The sequence below is a fragment of the Monodelphis domestica genome, chromosome 1, assembly GCF_027887165.1.
Source record: "Monodelphis domestica isolate mMonDom1 chromosome 1, mMonDom1.pri, whole genome shotgun sequence".
NCBI classification, from domain to species: Eukaryota; Metazoa; Chordata; class Mammalia; order Didelphimorphia; family Didelphidae; genus Monodelphis; species Monodelphis domestica.
The window spans coordinates 155,109,444-155,126,352 of NC_077227.1; the positions used below are offsets into that span (position 1 = coordinate 155,109,444).

The window sequence follows — 16,909 nt, forward strand, 5'->3', positions numbered from 1 at the left end:
TCCCTGGGCCTCAGTTTTCTTGCTGTGAGGAGATCGATCTAGATCTGGGATTCTTAACCAAGGCTCCATTGGACCCCTAGGACCATCAGCTTAGATGGGGGAAAAAATTTACATCTTCATTTCAGTATAATTGGTTTCTTTTGTAATATTATAATATTATGTATCATGTTTTATGCTTTTCAAAGCATTCTTCTTAGAAGGGGTCCATAGGCTTAACTGGACTGCCAAAGTAGTTTACAACACAAGAAAGCTTTAAAATATCTTGGGCTTGGGCAGATAGGTGGCATAGTAGATAGAGTACCAGGCTTGAAGTCAAAAGGACCTGGGTTCAAATTTGGCCTCAGATACTAAGATAAATGACCCTAGGCAAGTAATTTAATTCCAATGTCCCAGCCCTTGTTTTTCAGGCTTTTTTTTTTTAAACCCTTACCTTCCATCTTGGGGTCAATACTGGGTTTTGGCTCCAAGGCAGAAGAGTGGTAAGGGCTAGGCAATGGGGGTCAAGTGACTTGCCCAGGGTCACACAGCTGGGAAGTGTCTGAGGTCAGATTTGAACCTAGGACCTCCTGTCTCCAGGCCTGACTCTCAATCTACTGAGCCACCCAGCTGCCCCCTGTTTTTCAGTCTTAGAGTTGTTAGTAGGACAGAAAGTAAGGGTTAAAGTATGGCTGGGGAATTTATGGTGATGGTGAGTGGCAGAGAGAGACTCTAGGATCCAAAACAGGCCTAGAACCTAGATTTCCAAGCATCAAACTGAAGTTAAAATGTGGTAAAAATGTGTGGTTAGGAGAGCTGCTTTATTTCCACCAGGGAATGGAGTATATATGTGGTATATAATGGAGAGAACTTGGAGTCAGAAGACCTGAATGGGAATCTTCTCTCTGATGTTTACTAATAGAATCTCTGAGTTGACTGTATCATCTCTGTGTGCCTCAATTTCCTCAGTTTGATGAATAGGGATAACACAACCTACCTAATGGAGTTGTTGTGAGCAAAGAGCTCTTTGTAAACTTTAAAGTACTAGGTAGATGTCAGCTGCTATTATTTAGCCCTGGAGGTCTTTCCACAACATCACTCTCATTCTGCTCTTCCAATTGGGAACAGTTTCAAGCTCCCTTGAAGTGCCCTTTCTGCCTTTCCCTTCTTCTCTGCTCATATTTCCTCCCTTCTTGCCTCCCTCTGTTTTCTTATCTACCAGTCTTTTCCACAAATAAAAATGTCAGGTGTTGTGCTTGGGTTTGGGGGGTTATAAAACATTGGGGTTTCATTATTTCTCCACTCCCCCAACATCCAGATACCCTAGCTTTGGCTGAGGAACATTTATGGATCTGAAAGATTATCTAGGGGTGGAAGCTAAGTAGTAGTGATGATGTTTTAGGAGGATTGGAGGCTTGCTTTCAGAGATTGCATATATTTTGTACCATTTTGCAGATCATAGTTGGGGCTCATGCCCCTATATACCCAACGTTTGAAGCCTGTTAAACTGTATTTATTTCCTTGACAGGTTCATGACATCAAATTCCAGGCTCAGAATGGGGAGGAGAAGGATTCCTGGATCAAAGCCCTCAATGAAGGCATCAACAAAGGCAAGAATAAAGCCTTTGATGAGGTGAGAATCTTAAGCTGGAACTGGAAAAGTCTTAGAGGTCTTTCAGTCTGCTTCACTCAGGGCCATAAAGACTGGTCAGCAGCAGAAGAGAGTGGGGTCTTAGTATCAGCTCTAAGACAGAAGAGTAGTGAGAGCTAGGCAATTGGGGTTAAATGACTTCCCCATGGTCATATAGCTAGGAAGTACCTGAGGCCAGATTTTAATTCAGGTCTTCTTGACTCCAGGTCTGGTGCTCTATTTACTCTGCTGCTCAGCTACTCCTTCCAGGCAATTTTTTTTTTTAATAAATATATTTTATTTGATCATTTCCAAGCATTATTCGTTAAAGACATAGATCATTTTCTTTTCCTCCCCCCCACCCCCCATAGCCGACGCGTAAGTCCACTGGGCATTAGATGTTTTCTTGATTTGAACCCATTGCTTTGTTGATAGTATTTGCATTAGAGTGTTCATTTAGAGTCTATCCTCTGTCATGTCCCCTCAACCTCTGTATTCAGGCAGTTGCTTTTTCTCGGTGTTTCCACTCCCATAGTTTATCTTTTGCTTATGAATGGTGTTTTTTTCTCCTGGATCCCTGCAAGTTGTTCAGGGACATTACACCGCCACTAATGGAGAAGTCCATTACGTTCGATTGTACCACAGTGTATTAGTCTCTGTGTACAATGTTCTCCTGGTTCTGCTCCTCTCGCTCTGCATCACTTCCTGGAGGTTGTTCCAGTCTCCATGGAACTTCTCCACTTTATTATTCCTTTTAGCACAATAGTACTCCATCACCAACATATACCACAGTTTGTTCAGCCATTCCCCAATTGATGGGCATCCCCTCGTTTTCCAGTTTTGGGCCACCACAAAGAGCGCAGCTATGAATATTTTTGTACAAGTCTTTGTGTCCATTATCTCTTTGGGGTACAGACCCAGCAGTGCTATGGCTGGGTCAAAGGGTAGATATTCTTTTGTCGCCCTTTGGGCATAGTTCCAAATTGCCCTCCAGAATGGTTGGATCAATTCACAACTCCACCAGCAATGAATTAATGTCCCTACTTTGCCACATCCCCTCCAGCATTCATTACTTTCCTTTGCTGTCATGTTAGCCAATCTGCTAGGTGTGAGGTGATACCTCAGAGTTGTTTTGATTTGCATCTCTCTGATTATAAGAGATGTGGAACACTTCTTCATGTGCTTGTTGATAGTTTTGATTTCTTTATCTGAGAACTGCCTATCCATTTCCCTTGCCCATTTATCAATTGGAGAATGGCTTGATTTTGTGTACAATTGATTTAGCTCATTATAAATATGAGTAATTAAACCTTTGTCAGAGGTTTCTATGAAGATTTTTTCCCAATTTGTTGTTTCCCTTCTGATTTTAGTTATATTGGTTTTGTTTGTACAAAAGCTTTTTAGTTTGATGTAGTCAAAATTATTTATTTTACATTTTGTGATTCTTTCTATATCTTGCTTGGTTTTAAAGTCCAGGCAATTTTCTAAGCATGTAAATCCCAGAGAAGATCCTGACCTGCATTAGTAGAGGGCAGTTTCTCATGCCAGGGTTCTCTATTCCAGTGAACCCAAGGTCTGCCTGAATCCTTTGCCCTTTTAAGATGGACAAAGCATTTTATGATGGAGTTTAAAGCTAGTAGACCTGTCTCTGGGCTTTCTTCAAAAATCACACTTGGGGCAACTAGGTAGCACAGTGGAGAGAGCACCAGGCCTACAGTCAGGAGGACTTGGGTTTCTCCCCATTTTATAGATGAGGAAAGTGAAACCCAGAGAAGTTCAATGAATTTCCCCCTGTTAAATGGATAGTATATGTAAGAGCTGGAATTTTAACTTAGGTTAAGATCCAGCACTCTTTCCACCATATCTCTTCCCCAGGAAGGCCCCCACTAGCTGCCTCATGCCTTTGTCCCCTTTGATTAAGCTCTTCATTGCCACACAAAACTAGATGGTTGTTATGAGCTCACCTGCTTGGGTGTTGGGGAGGATACAGGTATGGTGTTTTTTTTTTTTTGCTGACATTCCTTAGAAGGAGCTGGAAAACTAATAAAAATACTTCCTTGGGGTAAAGCAGGGATTCAGAGTAATTCCCATTGTAGCAGTTGGTACTTCTAGAGCAGTCTTCCAGCTGGAGTGAGAGTCCCACTCAGACCAGGTCAGGCAGTTTCCTCTCCTCCTATTTCTCCTTCTCCTCTCTCCCTCTACCTCTCCATCTTTCCTCTCCCTCTCTTTCTCCCCTCTCCCTCTCCCTTCCTCCTTCCCTTTTCTTTCCTTTCCTCCTTTCTCCCATCTACTCTTCCTTGATCTCTGTGCTAGTTGAGCTGGAGACAATGCCTACTTATGTCTGGAGGAGACTGGTATCCATCTATCCCCTCAGTAGTGGACAGCTCCCAGGGAGCTGAGAGCCTGCCATAGGTCTGAGCCAGTGATACAGCCAGATTTTTCCCAAGGCGGTTCCTAGTGAGCTGGAGATTCAGATACCATTGCAATTCAACCGGAGAATAATATTGGGTACATAGGGATTGCTATCCCAGTTGTATGGATGGGGAAACTGAGTTGCTGAGCTGGGAAGTGATCTGACAGAAATGATCATAGTGCCTCCAGAGGAACTTTAAAGTGATGAGGAGAGATGGAGGAGTGCAACAAGGAGAGATACCATTTTGGAGGTTTTTTCAAAACTTTTCTTAAGTACTTCCTTGTCTATACATTCATACATATCTACACTATTTATCACAAAAGAATATGTGTCTTGAGGACAGGAGTTTTTTCATTTTTGTCCTCCTATTCCCAGCACTTTGAATAGTGCCCAATCTATAAGAGTAAGACAAATATTTTGTAATTGATTATGCTAGTTAGTTTTTTTCCCAGAGCACTTTTTTCCTTCCTGCTGAAGCCTCAAGCAGACAACTGACTCCAGTCTCATTAACATTTCCAGGTTAAGGTGGACAAGAGCTGTGCCCTGGAACACATGACCCGGGATCGGGTGAGAGGGGGACAGCGGCGCCGGCCACCTACAAGAATCCACCTGAAAGAGGTGAGGACCGCTGGGGCAGAAACTGAGGGCTGGGCACCACTCTTCTCTCCTCTTCTAGTCCTTCCTCCCCCCAGCACCAGGGGTAACTACAATACAGACAGCTGGGAAGAAGCAGGGTGGGGGTTGTGTGGCTCCTTTGTCACTAGACAACAGCTGGTGAGGTCTGGGGGCCAGCATCCCCAGAGATTAAGTCTTTGTCCACTCAAATCCCCTCATCCTGGGGAAGGGGGAAGGGTCAGTACCAGGCACAGGACCACAGTGTGGCTTTGTCCTGGCCCTGGACAGACCGGTGTTTGAGTGCAGCCCTCAGGGTCTGGGGCAGGGATCAAAGGCCATATACCACTGTGAGATGAAGTAGGGTCACAGTAGGGTCTGGAGGAAGGGGCTTTTGTTCAGTTTAGATAAAGCTGGAGGGATGTGTGAATCCCAGACGTATGTGAGAGAGTATCCGTGCACGTGTGACTTTGTGTACCTGTTAGCTTCTGAATGTGTATATCGACAACAATAGGACCTACTATGTGGGGAAGGTACAAATAAAAAATGAAGATAGTCCCTCCCCTCATGGAGCCTACAATCTGATGGGGGGAAGCCAGTGTGCCAAAGGAAGGTGAAAATGGTGAGGAGGGAACGGGGGTGGTACCCAGTACATGACAGAGTTCCAAGCAAGTCCGAAAACAAAGTAGCTGATGGGAAATGTGGAGAAAAATTGTTCTGAGCTGGGTATGTGTGTATAGTTATAGCCATGAGTCACCCTAAGTGGCTATGCTTATGGTTTAACCATTCTTTCCATCAGTAAGTTCTTTGAGACTCTTTGCTATGTGTTGTGTAGCCCTTCCCACCTTTTTAAATTCTTACCTTCAGTCTTAATGTCAATTCTAAGACAGAAGAGCGACAAAGACCAAGCAATTGGGTTAAATGACTTGCCCATGGTCACCCAGCTAAGAAGTATCTGAGGCCACATTTGAACTCCAGGCCTGGCACTCTGTCTCTGTACTGTCTAGTTTCCCCTTATGTAGCCCTTTGATAGGCACTGAGGGGCATGCAGAAGGTTAAACTATGGGCTTTCCTAGGGAGCCTGTGATCTAGATGGAAATAGAACACATATACATGTGAAATAGCCTGAATAATAATATAAGCAATAATAGCTGACATTTTCAGAGTGCTTTAAAGTTTGCTAAATATTGTACGTATACTAAATTACACATATGATCCTCATAGCCTCTCTGTGGGGTAATTGTTATTATTATCTCCATTTTAGAGATAAGGAAACTGAGGCAAAGGAGCCACATAACTAGTTAGTGTCTGAGGCTGTCTTCCTGACTCTGGGTCCAACATCTATCTCCCGTGTCTTAAACAAAGTGCTGTATAATCTCAGAGGAGGGAGAGAGAATTTTTGGCTGGAATGACCAGTGAAGGCTTTATGGAGATGGCAGCCCTGTAAGCTGAGCCTTAAAGGATGGATGTTGATTAGCAGAGATGATGGGGAAGTCATTCTAGGCAGAGGCATGATCAAAGGCTGAGCAGGAATGTCAAAAACTTGCTTAGCTCAGTTTGGCTGGAGTTTGGGAGTTTATATACTTATGAGAGATTAGACTGGAAAGATATTTGGAGGACAGATTGTGGAGAGCCTTGAATAGCAAACTAGGAATTTGGTGCCCTGTTTAGGAAATAGGGAGTGGTTTTGTTTTGTTTTCAAGTAGGGGAATGATAATGATCAGACTTGTGCTTCCTGAACATAAATCTGATGGTGGTTTGGAGGATGTATTTAAGAGAAGAAAGATAAATCGTAAGACCATTGGGGAAGATAAGCTATTAGGCCATGAGTGAAGTAATACCAGGAAGGGCTAGACTTAGGCAGTGGTTCAAGGAATAGAAAAGAAGGAGGGGGCAGCTAGGTGACTTAGTGGATTGAGATCCAGGTCTAAAGATAGGAGATTCCTCATACCCTTCTTAGCTGGGTGATCCTGGGCAAGTCATTTAACCTCACTTGCCTAATCCTTACTGTTCTGCCTTGGAACTAGTATTGGTTCCAAGATGGAAGGAAAGGTTTAAGAAAGAAAGAAAGAAAGAAAGAAAGAAAGAAAGAAAGAAAGAAAGAAAGAAAGAAAGAAAGAAAGAGAAAAAAAGAAAGAAAGAAAAGGAAGATGGATATGAATGAGAGAAGTTATAAAGGAACAACCAAAAGGGCTTGGTTATTGACTGGATTTGGGGATTGAGGAAGAAGGAATTCAATATGAATGAAGTTTTGAGCCTGATTTTTGCCATTAATATATATGGGGGAATTAATTTAAACAGAGGAGAGAAAGGGAAGATGGAGAGTTAAATTGCAATTCTTAAATAATTTATTATGATCTGGGGCAGGAGGGAAACCTCCAAGGGAAGATATTCACTGAGTAATGGAAAGGCAGGGCTAGAGCTCAGAAGGCAGAATAGAGTTGGAAGCTTAAGATTTGTGTGTCATTTGTGCAGAGGAGATAGGTGAAGCAATGAGCATGGTTGAAATAACCAAAGAGGAAAAGACCAAAACCTTGGGGAATATACACTTCTAGGGAATGAGAGGAGGAAGAAGAGGTGGTGAAATGGGCACAGAAGTAGGAAGAAAAGCAGGCAATCAGCAAACATGTATTAAGTGTCTCTTATGTGCTAAGTACTAGGGATAGACAAAAAGGAAAGTTCCTATCCTCAAGGATCTTAATTTCTATCATATTTCATGTACACATATGTCTATGTATAATAAAATATTATGTAGAGATGGAACATACTACATATGTTCATATGTGTATATATGTATATTAAATTAGTGTAAGTTGATGGGGATTGGGGTGTGGAGGAAGAAGCTAGCAGCTAGGAGAATCAATACAGATTTAATTAATGTAGAAGGTGATACCTGAACTGAGTTTCAAAGGAAATTTGGGATTTCAAGAGGTGGAAGGAAATGTATTATAGATGTGAGGAACAGCCAATGCTTACTTCACTTTATATCAGTTATATGTCTTCCCAGGTTTTTCTCAAATCATCCTGTTTGTCAATTTTGTGGCAATTACAATCATATACCACAACTTGTTCAATCCCCAATTGATGGACGCATCCCTTCAATTGCCAGTTCTTTGCTACCGCATAAAGAGCTGCTCTGAATATTTTTGTACCTTTCTCTTTTCTTTGATCTCTTTGGGATACAGACCTAATAGTGGTGGGGCTGGGTCAAAGGGTATAGGCACAGTTTTATGGCTCATTAGTTGTGGCTTCATATTCCTCTCCAGAATTATATCAGGTTATATCAGGTTATATCAGGAGAACTGTTAGTACAAAGGCTTGAAGATGGAATGGCTTGTGGGAGGGATAGTAAGAGGACCAATTTATCTGAACTTTGGAGTGTAAGAAGAGGAATCATCACGTATAATAAGGCCAGAAAGGAGAAAGGCTGTGTAAGGTGTTAAATATCAAACAAAGGAACCTATTCTCACTTGATCCTGGAGGTGATAGGGAGCCACAGGGATTTTGTGAGCAGGGGATGACATGGTCAGACCTGGTCTATGGAAATCCCTTTGGTAGTTAGGTGAAGTACAGTCTGAAGATGGGCAGAGACTTGAGGAGAGAAATAAATGTGGAGGCTATTGCAACAGTCCAGGCTAAACTAAGGTCAGTCTACCAGTGTACCAGAATCTAAGGAGAGAATTTCAAGGAGGAAGGGCCAGGTAAGCAGTACCAAATACATCAGCAGGTCAGAGGATGGGGAAAAGATAATGCATTTGGCAATTTGCAGATAATGCATGTCTTTTGAGAGAGCAGTTTTAGTAGGATAAGATGAGAGAGAGAGAGAGAGAGAGAGAGAGAGAGAGAGAGAGAGAGAGAGAGAGAGAGAGAGAGAGAGAGAGGGAGGGAGGTAAGGGAAGTAAGGGATGGAGGCAGAAAGAGGGAGGGAGGAAGGAGTGGTTGAAGGAGGAGAAGGAAGAAAGAGAATGAGAATAGACCACTCATTCAGGTAGTTTAAGTGTGAAAGGAAGTAAGGAAATGGGATCCTAGCCAGAGGAGGAAGTGAAGGTTGCCTCCAAAATTGGAAAAAGCTAATCATGTTTGTGGGTAGGAGAGGAGCTTGTAGATAGAGGGAGGAAGAGTGGAAATGCTGGAGAGAACTAAGAGAACCAAGTCCCAATAGGGATAGAAGAGTCTTTGAGTTCAGGGCAAGAGACAAGGGGATAAGAAGGAGGGTATATATCTGAGTGTCTTTGTGGATATACAGTTGGAGAAAATCACTGGGCCTTGAGGGTTAAGTTAGGAAGTGGGAACGAATGCCCCTGTTCAAGCATGACAAGAATCTGAGAGAATCCTGGGTACAGAGGTGGGATCCCTCCTTTGTAGAGCCTTCTCAGCACTACCCAAAGATCAGCGATGGCCAAGGCAAGCATGAGGTCATCATGTCCCAATTTTGTAGAACCTTCAAGAGAGGCAGGGAGCAGGGAGAAAAAGGGACTTTTTGGTATGTTTATTAAGCAACTGCTTTCTTTCCTCCTGAAAATAAACTGTGTTTTGGGGGCTGTCCCTTATTTGACCTTTGGATTTCTATATTTGTGATGGCTCATTCTTCCCTCAGGGAGAAGGTTCCCCTGGATAACAGGCCTGGGGACTCACTGGGTTAGGAATTGCTTAGTATTAGCTGTGCCAATTCACAGAGCCAAGACAGGGTGCCTCAGAGCAGGGTCTCTGGGGAAACTACTGGGCTTCTCTGTTTCTTTCTTCTTCTAAATAGGACCCTAATTCATAACAACTTCCTGCCTATGATAGACAGTGCCTGGTTTCTTCTTAGACCCTTGTGAAACCTAGAGAGGAAGGGGAACCTGACTTCCCCTGTACCACTGCTCCCATCAGACACATGTACACTTCCTCTAGAAGGTTAGAAGTACCTGAGTCTAGAAGGAAAAAATGTAGCCTGTTAAGAAAAGGACTTGGGAGGGAAATGGGGGTGGGTGAAATACATCTGAATTTTGATGGTCGTCAGTTGAAGCTACTTTCTCAGTAGCTCAATTTCTCCCCATATGTGGTGGTCAAATTAGATGTAGGGTGGTTGGAGCAGGGGCTCCAGACAGAACTTAGATGGAATTGTAGAGAGCATTTACTAACCCAGCTGAAGTCAGTGGGAGTAGGGGAAGGGTGAAACAAAACACCTCTACATGAGGAAGATAGGAAGAAAGGGGCAAGACATATAAAAATGGTAAGGGAGGATGGGGAACAGGGTTGGTACTTGATAGGTACAGGTCTCAGAAAAAAAGGCCTCTGTTGAATAACTGGCATTTCCCACTTTTCCCACCTAATGGTATCTATGAAGCTCATGAGACCAATGATACCATGGAACCTCAGAGGTCATGTATTCCAGCCTGGGAATAGGAATCTTCTCTATATTATTCCTGACAAGTGGCCATCCAGCCTTTCCTTAAAGATCCCCATCAAAGTGGGAATGCCCATGGTCTTCCACATTTTCATAGTTTCCATTTAACCTTTTAGAGGCAGTCCATTCTAATTCTGAACAATTAATCTTTTGAAGGGAAGATAGGTACAGTGGATAGAAATGTTGGGTCTAGAGTCAGGAAGACTGGAGTTCAACTCCAGCCTCAGATACCTTCTAGCTGTGTGACTCTAAGAAAGTCACTTAAGCCAGTTTGCCTCAGTTTTCTCATCTGTAAAATAGGCTGGAAAAAGAAATGGCAAACTATTCCAGTATCTTTTCCAAGAAAATCCAAACAGGGTCACAAAGAGTAAGGCACAACTAAAACAAATGAACAATAAATCTTTAGGAATTTTTCCTTATACAAGCCCTAAATCTGTACCTATCTTGGTTTTGTCCTCTGGGGCCCAGAAGAGCAAATCTAATCCTTCTGCCACATCATAGTCTTTTATACCCCTTCAAGACAGCTGTCATGTTCCCCCTAAATCTTCCCCAGGTTTAAATATACCCAGTTACTTCCATTGATTCTTGAATCATCTTCTAGGAAGATGGCAAGTTTCTATCATAGAATTACAGAGCTGAGAGGAAGATCCTCTAGTCCAATTCATTTTCTCATTTTTTACATATGAGGAAATTGAGGTCCACAGAGGAGAAGCGACTTGTCCCAGGTCTCACAGTATGTTTTGGAGAGATCTGGGACTAGGACCGGGATTTTCTGAGGTTCAATCTACTGTTCTTTTCTGTTTAATATTTACACAAGCTCTTCCCTATTTGCTGTTTTCTTGCTGGTATTCCAGCTAATTGCTGACTGATTTACTGACTAGTGATCATGGGAAACTTCTTGATTTCAATATAACTCATTGGCCTTGAGTTTGGTTCATTGCCTTTATTCAGAACTCCTCTTCACTGGAGGAATGTGCCAGGTTACTGTCTGTGGTGCCCTAAAATACTTTTTTTCCTCCCAAGGTGGTGAGCTGATGTGAGAAAAGCCATCTCAGTTTGGTAGGGAGAAGCCATCATTTCATGGACCCTATTCAGTTTCATTCGCTTTCCCTCCCTCCCCCCATCTTATACCCCAACCCCACCTAAAACAGACTAAATCCACAAAATAGTGACAGAGCTATACTTGGTTGAACTTGACTCAAGGAGAGAGACACAGAGTCATAGAATGTTGGCAGAAACCTTAGAAGTCATCTGGTCAGAACAGAGGCCCAGATATGTTCAGTGACATGCCCACAGTACCATAGTTATCCTGGCTTGGTGGCCCATGTCTGTGATCCCTATTCCTTCAGGAGACTGAGGTTGGGCGATCCCTTGAGAGGATTTCTGAGTGGAAGCTCATCTGGCATTTGAGCTAAGTCCAGAATTAATATGGTGATCCTTTGGGAGTAAGGGCCCACAAGATGCTCAAAGAAGGGCAATCTGGTCCAGGTCAAAAATGAAGCTTAATGGGGGCAGCTGGGTGACTCAGTGGATTGAAAGCCAGGCTCAGAGACTTAGAGGTCTTAGGTTCAAATATGGCCCCAGACACTTCCTAGCTGTGTGATCCTAGGCAAGTCACTTAACCTCCATTGCCTAGCCCTTACCACTCTTCTGCCTTGGAACCAATACACAGTATTGATTCTAAGACAGAAGGTGAGGGTTTCTTTAAAAAAAAAAACTACTTAAAAAAATAGAGCTTATACACCAATCAGAAGTGGGATCAGATCTGTATGTGGCTTCTGTGAGTGGTGTCTAGATAAGAGAAGGAGGCTTGGTCTTCAAAAAAAAGCCCCCCAGAATAATAAGCAAAAAAAAAAATAATAAAATCATTTACTAGCAGAGCTGAGACTAGAACCTATTTCCTGTCTCAAAGCAATGTGCTCTTTTTCCATGTACAATTATTATAAATAGTAAACATCATCTTTCCTTTCAGTTCCTTTAGAATGCCATAGAATTCTATTGTGTATGTATGGTGGTTGGGGTGGGAAGGGGACAGGGTAGAACAATGCCTGGCAAGCCTGAAACTTAACTAAAGTAATTTCTTGATCCCCCAATTCAGCTGACCTTTGGGAAGAAGATTGATGCCATTTGTAGGCTGTATATGCAACTCTCTGCATTGCCTTCTCCTTGCTATGAATAATATCAACCATAAAAGATGGCAATCAATCTCTTCTCTTTTCTCTTTCTACCAGGTGGCCAGTGCTGCATCAGATGGGCTGTTGAGGCTGGACCTTGATGTGCCAGACAGTGGGCCCCCCTCTTTCACTTCCAGCAACAACATCAGTGATTCCCTGCCTGCAGAGAAACCTCGGGCACCTATGCCTCCAACCAAACCCTCCCAGGAGCCAGAGAAGCCAAATTTGGAAGACAGTTCTGAAAAAACAGAGACAGAGGAGGATACCTCAACTCCTGCCCCTGAAAGTACTCAGGACCAGCCAGAGGACCAGGGTGCAGCAAAAACAATCGAGGAGGACTCAGAAACCCTGGCCCTGCCTGGTAATAGTAAGGAGAGCCTGTCAGAAGGAAGCAAGAGCTCAGAGAAGGCCCTGGAACCACCTCCCAAGGTCCACCCTGACAAACTGAAAGTAAGCTGGGAAAATCCAAGCCCAGAACTTCCCACCTCTGTAGGCAAAGAATCAGATCAGCCCACCAGTTCAGAGACTGCTTCCAAGGAGGGAGGGAAACCCCCAACCCCTCCACCAAAGATTCTATCTGAGAAATTGAAAGCATCTCTGAAGGGGGGTGAGACCACCAGCCAAGACCAATGCCAGGACTCCCAGGCTTCCAAGACCCTTGATCCTGGTCCAGATGGTTCTCAAGTTTCAGTGAATGGCATGACTGACAGTGCCAATGGGATCGAGTCCATTCCAGAATCAAGTCTTCAGATAGCTGTGGAGGATAGAGGTGACCAGAAGACTCCCCTGAAGGAGGGCAAGGGAGAACTAGTCCCTTCAGAACCTAGTGAAGCTTCCCCAGAAGCTGAGAGAGCCCAGGAGGGCTCAGGAGCAACCCCCCAGGATGGATCCCCAGTCCTGCCATCACTCCAGCCCCGATGTGCCTCCCTTGGGAATCTGCTGTCCAAGAGTGACAAGGGTCAGGGCCTGCGCCTAGACAAGCACCAGCTGGTCAAGATAGAGAAGAAGGTGACTTCTGAAAGGGAAAAGACAGAGCAGCTCTTGAACCAGGTTTTGAGCAGAGAGTTGGAGCATACCCAGGAGGGAAATGGACCCCCTGTCAATGCGGAGACATTGCTCAACCAGGCAGTAGAGCAGCTGAGGCAAGCGACTCAAGTCTTGCAAGAAATTAAAGATTTAGGAGAACTGAACAAGGAACCAGCGACCACCTTGACAGAGAAGCAGAAAGAAAAGCAGAAGGACCTAGTGACTCTGTATAGGAGAAGTGCTCCCTAGGGCATGCTTACGCACTTTTTCCCCTTTTTTTTTCCCTTTATGGTCTCCCTGAAAATTTTTATTCACTAATGCTGTTGCTGGGCCAGCAGGCACTAGTAGTAAGTCTGGGCTTGGACCTACCCCTTGGCCAGCCATTTTCTTAGCAATGGCTCCTTTTTCCTCTTCTAAATGCTCTCTTTCTAGTGAAGTCTTCTCTTTATTGACATAGCACAGAAAGTTGCCGCTGCAGTGGAGCTCAAGGAGTGACAGCCTTCTGGTTGCTAAATCATGTCTCTGTCTCTAAGCCCTTCGGGGTCTCCATCTAACCCCAAATAGCTGGATATACCCAGTGTGCCTCAGGGTGCTCAGCCGCAGACCCTTCTAGGGGTGGCTCATCTCTGCTGTGTGGTCTCCAGCTAGAACGTTTGCCCTCCCCTCCTGGCCACTGCATGCCCTTTTGAAATCAGGCTGGGTAGCGGATCAGTCAGGAGAGGAGAGGCATCTTTGTAAGGAAGGCCAGTTATGTCAGAGTAGAACATGCCGGTGGCTAGTCTATAAATTCTGCCCCCTCCCATCCCAGGGCAGAATTGTTGTCTGGTGTTGCCCGACCATATCCATGGGTTGAGTCTGTGGGTAGGACTTTCCCAATGTGCTCTAGTGATCAGTTTCCTGAGAACTCTTGAGTGCCTGGACTAAGTCATCTAGCCAGAATTCATTAGGGGTTGATGGTCCCTAGAGACTAAACCACGTGTGCTTTGGGGGATATTTCCCTCTATCCTTATCCTGATGCCCTAAGAGGGCGGTATAGAGAGGCGTGAGTGACGATAGTGTCCCAGCTCACTCAGGGAGAAAAGTCATGGCTGCCCTCCATCATTCTTGATGTCTCAGTATTTGTTCCTTTAGCCACTTTTGTTTAGCTTTGGACCCATTATTTAGCCCAAGGTCCTGGATGGGAGATATGTAAGAGTTTACATTCTGGGCTCCAGGGAACATCATCGCATCACTTTTTTGTGCCCTCAGGTGAAAGGGAATTTGGGAGCAACTTCATTTCCAAATACTCAAGGACTTCCTAGGACTATCTCCCCATGCCTAGCAAAAAAAGAGTTTGAGGCTTTCTACTTTTTGGTTCCTAAAATGCAAACAGTCAAGGTGAGACCCTTTCCGAGGCTGGTGAGGGGCTGCTGCTGCAGAATAAGGAAGGAGGAGGAGGAGCAGCAGCACTGGTTGGCTTTAGGGGACCAATTGCTGAGCCAACATAGGTTTCCATGATTCTCTTTGGAAGGGGGTCACCTGGTTCATGGCCCTACTTCTTTGCAGGATCATGACCCAGGCTACCCAACTTTTTACATTCTTACATGCGTTTCAATTCTGGACACTCAAACAAAAGAACCTTTTTTTGTTTTTAGATTGCAAAATAAACTCACCTCCAGGAGGATCATATTTTTTGTTCTCCTTGAGTGACATTTACATTCATACGGTTTATATACATTTAGTCTCATTCCTTCACCTGAACTGGTTAAATAAGCACCAGAGGTGTCTGTCAGTCAAGCCATTTCTTATAAATTGACCACAAACATTCATTTGAGTGATGTTAGTTACAGCAATCGAATTGATGGAACTTGGCTTGAGAATGACTAATTCCTGTTAGCCATACCAGTTGATAAGATAACCAAGCCAGGCCAGGCTTGGGATGCTAGTGATTTCCACCATGGTCAACATGGATGATCTGGGGTAGGGATGGACCTTTGGTAATGTGTCCTCCTCTGTTTCTCCCTCCTAATCACACACTGACTTTTTCCTGGGGCTGGAACCTAGAGGTTCAGAGGAAAGAAGGAAGTCCTGGTGAAGTGATAGGAATTGCATTTTCCCTACCTTCCTCTCCCTGGCCTCAAAATTACCTCCTCTTCCAGGGCTTGTATCAGGGGTGGTGGTGGTGGAGGTAGGAGAGATGCCGTAGTTGACTTACACTGTGTGCAGCCACAGATTGCTTATTTTACTCTGGCAGTGTTGGCCCCCCTGGCTTCACTTCCTCCAGCAAGACTGGACCTTGCATGTTCAGAAGTCGTGATTGGTACCAATCAGCTGCTGCCCCAGGAACAGCCTAGAGCTCAATATCCCCAGGTGGATGCAACCAGTAGTTAGCTGTTATAGCCACAGAATGCCTGCTGAGGGGCCTAATCTTTCTGGAAATTTCACATGAGACTCCCCAAAGTCTATGCTGGGTTCAGACATTTTCCGGGCCTTTTTTTTTTTTGCATGAGCACTTTTTGTTTAGTGAAGGATTAAAAAAAGAGAGAATGCCATCCAGAACCTCCCTAGTATGGCAGCACCTGGCACAGTGCCTTGCACACAGTAGTCACTTAATGTTGGAGTGGTGGGCTGGCCTTTGTCAAGCACTGGCTGCAGCAGAAATCAGCAATGCAAGTGGATGCCTCCTTTACTGAAATGTTATCTTGTAACACAAGATATCACCATGAGTAAGCTGGCTTTTCTCCAGGGTGGTGCTGGACCTATGGGTGTAATTGGACTCATTCAGAGAATTCTGTCCCATGGTGGGGGCTTGCTCGCTGACAGTTGTCAAACCCCCTCTAAATTTGAGACATACTTCAGTTCTTCACAACACTCAGGGCTGGGCTCCTGTGCTGAAGAGGGATGGATCTCCCATTCCAGGAGGTCACTGTAGGGCCACCAGTTACTGGGAAGTGGCAGTAAGCAGGGCTCAGAAAAAAAAGGATTGGGGGGGGGTCTCCCAAGAGGAGGTGAGACCCTGGAGTAGACAGCAGGCTTATATTTCATGTAAATAAGAGCCAATGTGTCCATTATACAAAAGATTCCACTACTGTCTTTCCCTGTGGGGACTTCCCTCTCCATCTTTCTCTCTCTAGGGGTACTGGTTTAAAAAACTATCGTTGGGATGTTGCATCCTGTCTCAGTCCACCTCCCTTTTCGGGCCAGTTTGGTGTCAGCTCTTTATACAGGGTTCCCCTTTCTTAATGAAAGAGGTCCTGGAAAAGGGGTGAGAGGATAACAAATGTGAACGGCGGTGGACTCTACCTGCCTGGTTGGAGAAGGAGAAACAGCATTCATCATCTTTGGCTTCTAAAGTGCACCATTTTTGAGAGTTGGCAATAAAAAACCCCTTTTTAAGTATATCTCTACCCTGTAGCTATTTGTTGGTGACAAGGTTGTCAGCCGGGGAGGAAAGGACTGGAGGGCTTAGGACCAAAGCCCGAGCCTCTTCTGGACACCAGGACTTGGGTGTTGGTGTCTTCTTGTGGCATCTTGAAGAAGGGGGTCTCGCCAGCTCAAATCCTTGGGTTCCAGGCCTCGGAGGGATTCATCAGGCCTTCTTTATCAGCTTGGCTAGAAGAGTCTGCCTTCTGTTGAACTTCAACCAAGCACCTTCCATTTCTATTTCTCCCCCCCCCCCAACCCCTTATCTTCTGTCTTAGAATCAATGC

General features: G+C 44.5%; 1 protein-coding gene across 1 annotated transcript in view; it reads left to right on the top strand.

The window, feature by feature from the left end:
* The window catches only part of PLEKHO2 (pleckstrin homology domain containing O2), a 45,213-nt gene extending 28,615 nt beyond the window's left edge, over positions 1-16,598 (top strand). Inside the window, exons 4-6 of the mRNA XM_003339991.4 lie at positions 1,505-1,609; positions 4,539-4,637; positions 12,252-16,598. Of these exons, the coding sequence (XP_003340039.2) occupies positions 1,505-1,609; positions 4,539-4,637; positions 12,252-13,469 (1,422 nt within the window). The 3' untranslated portion in view covers positions 13,470-16,598. The remainder of the gene's footprint in view (positions 1-1,504; positions 1,610-4,538; positions 4,638-12,251) is intronic.
* Positions 16,599-16,909: the final 311 nt, after the last annotated feature.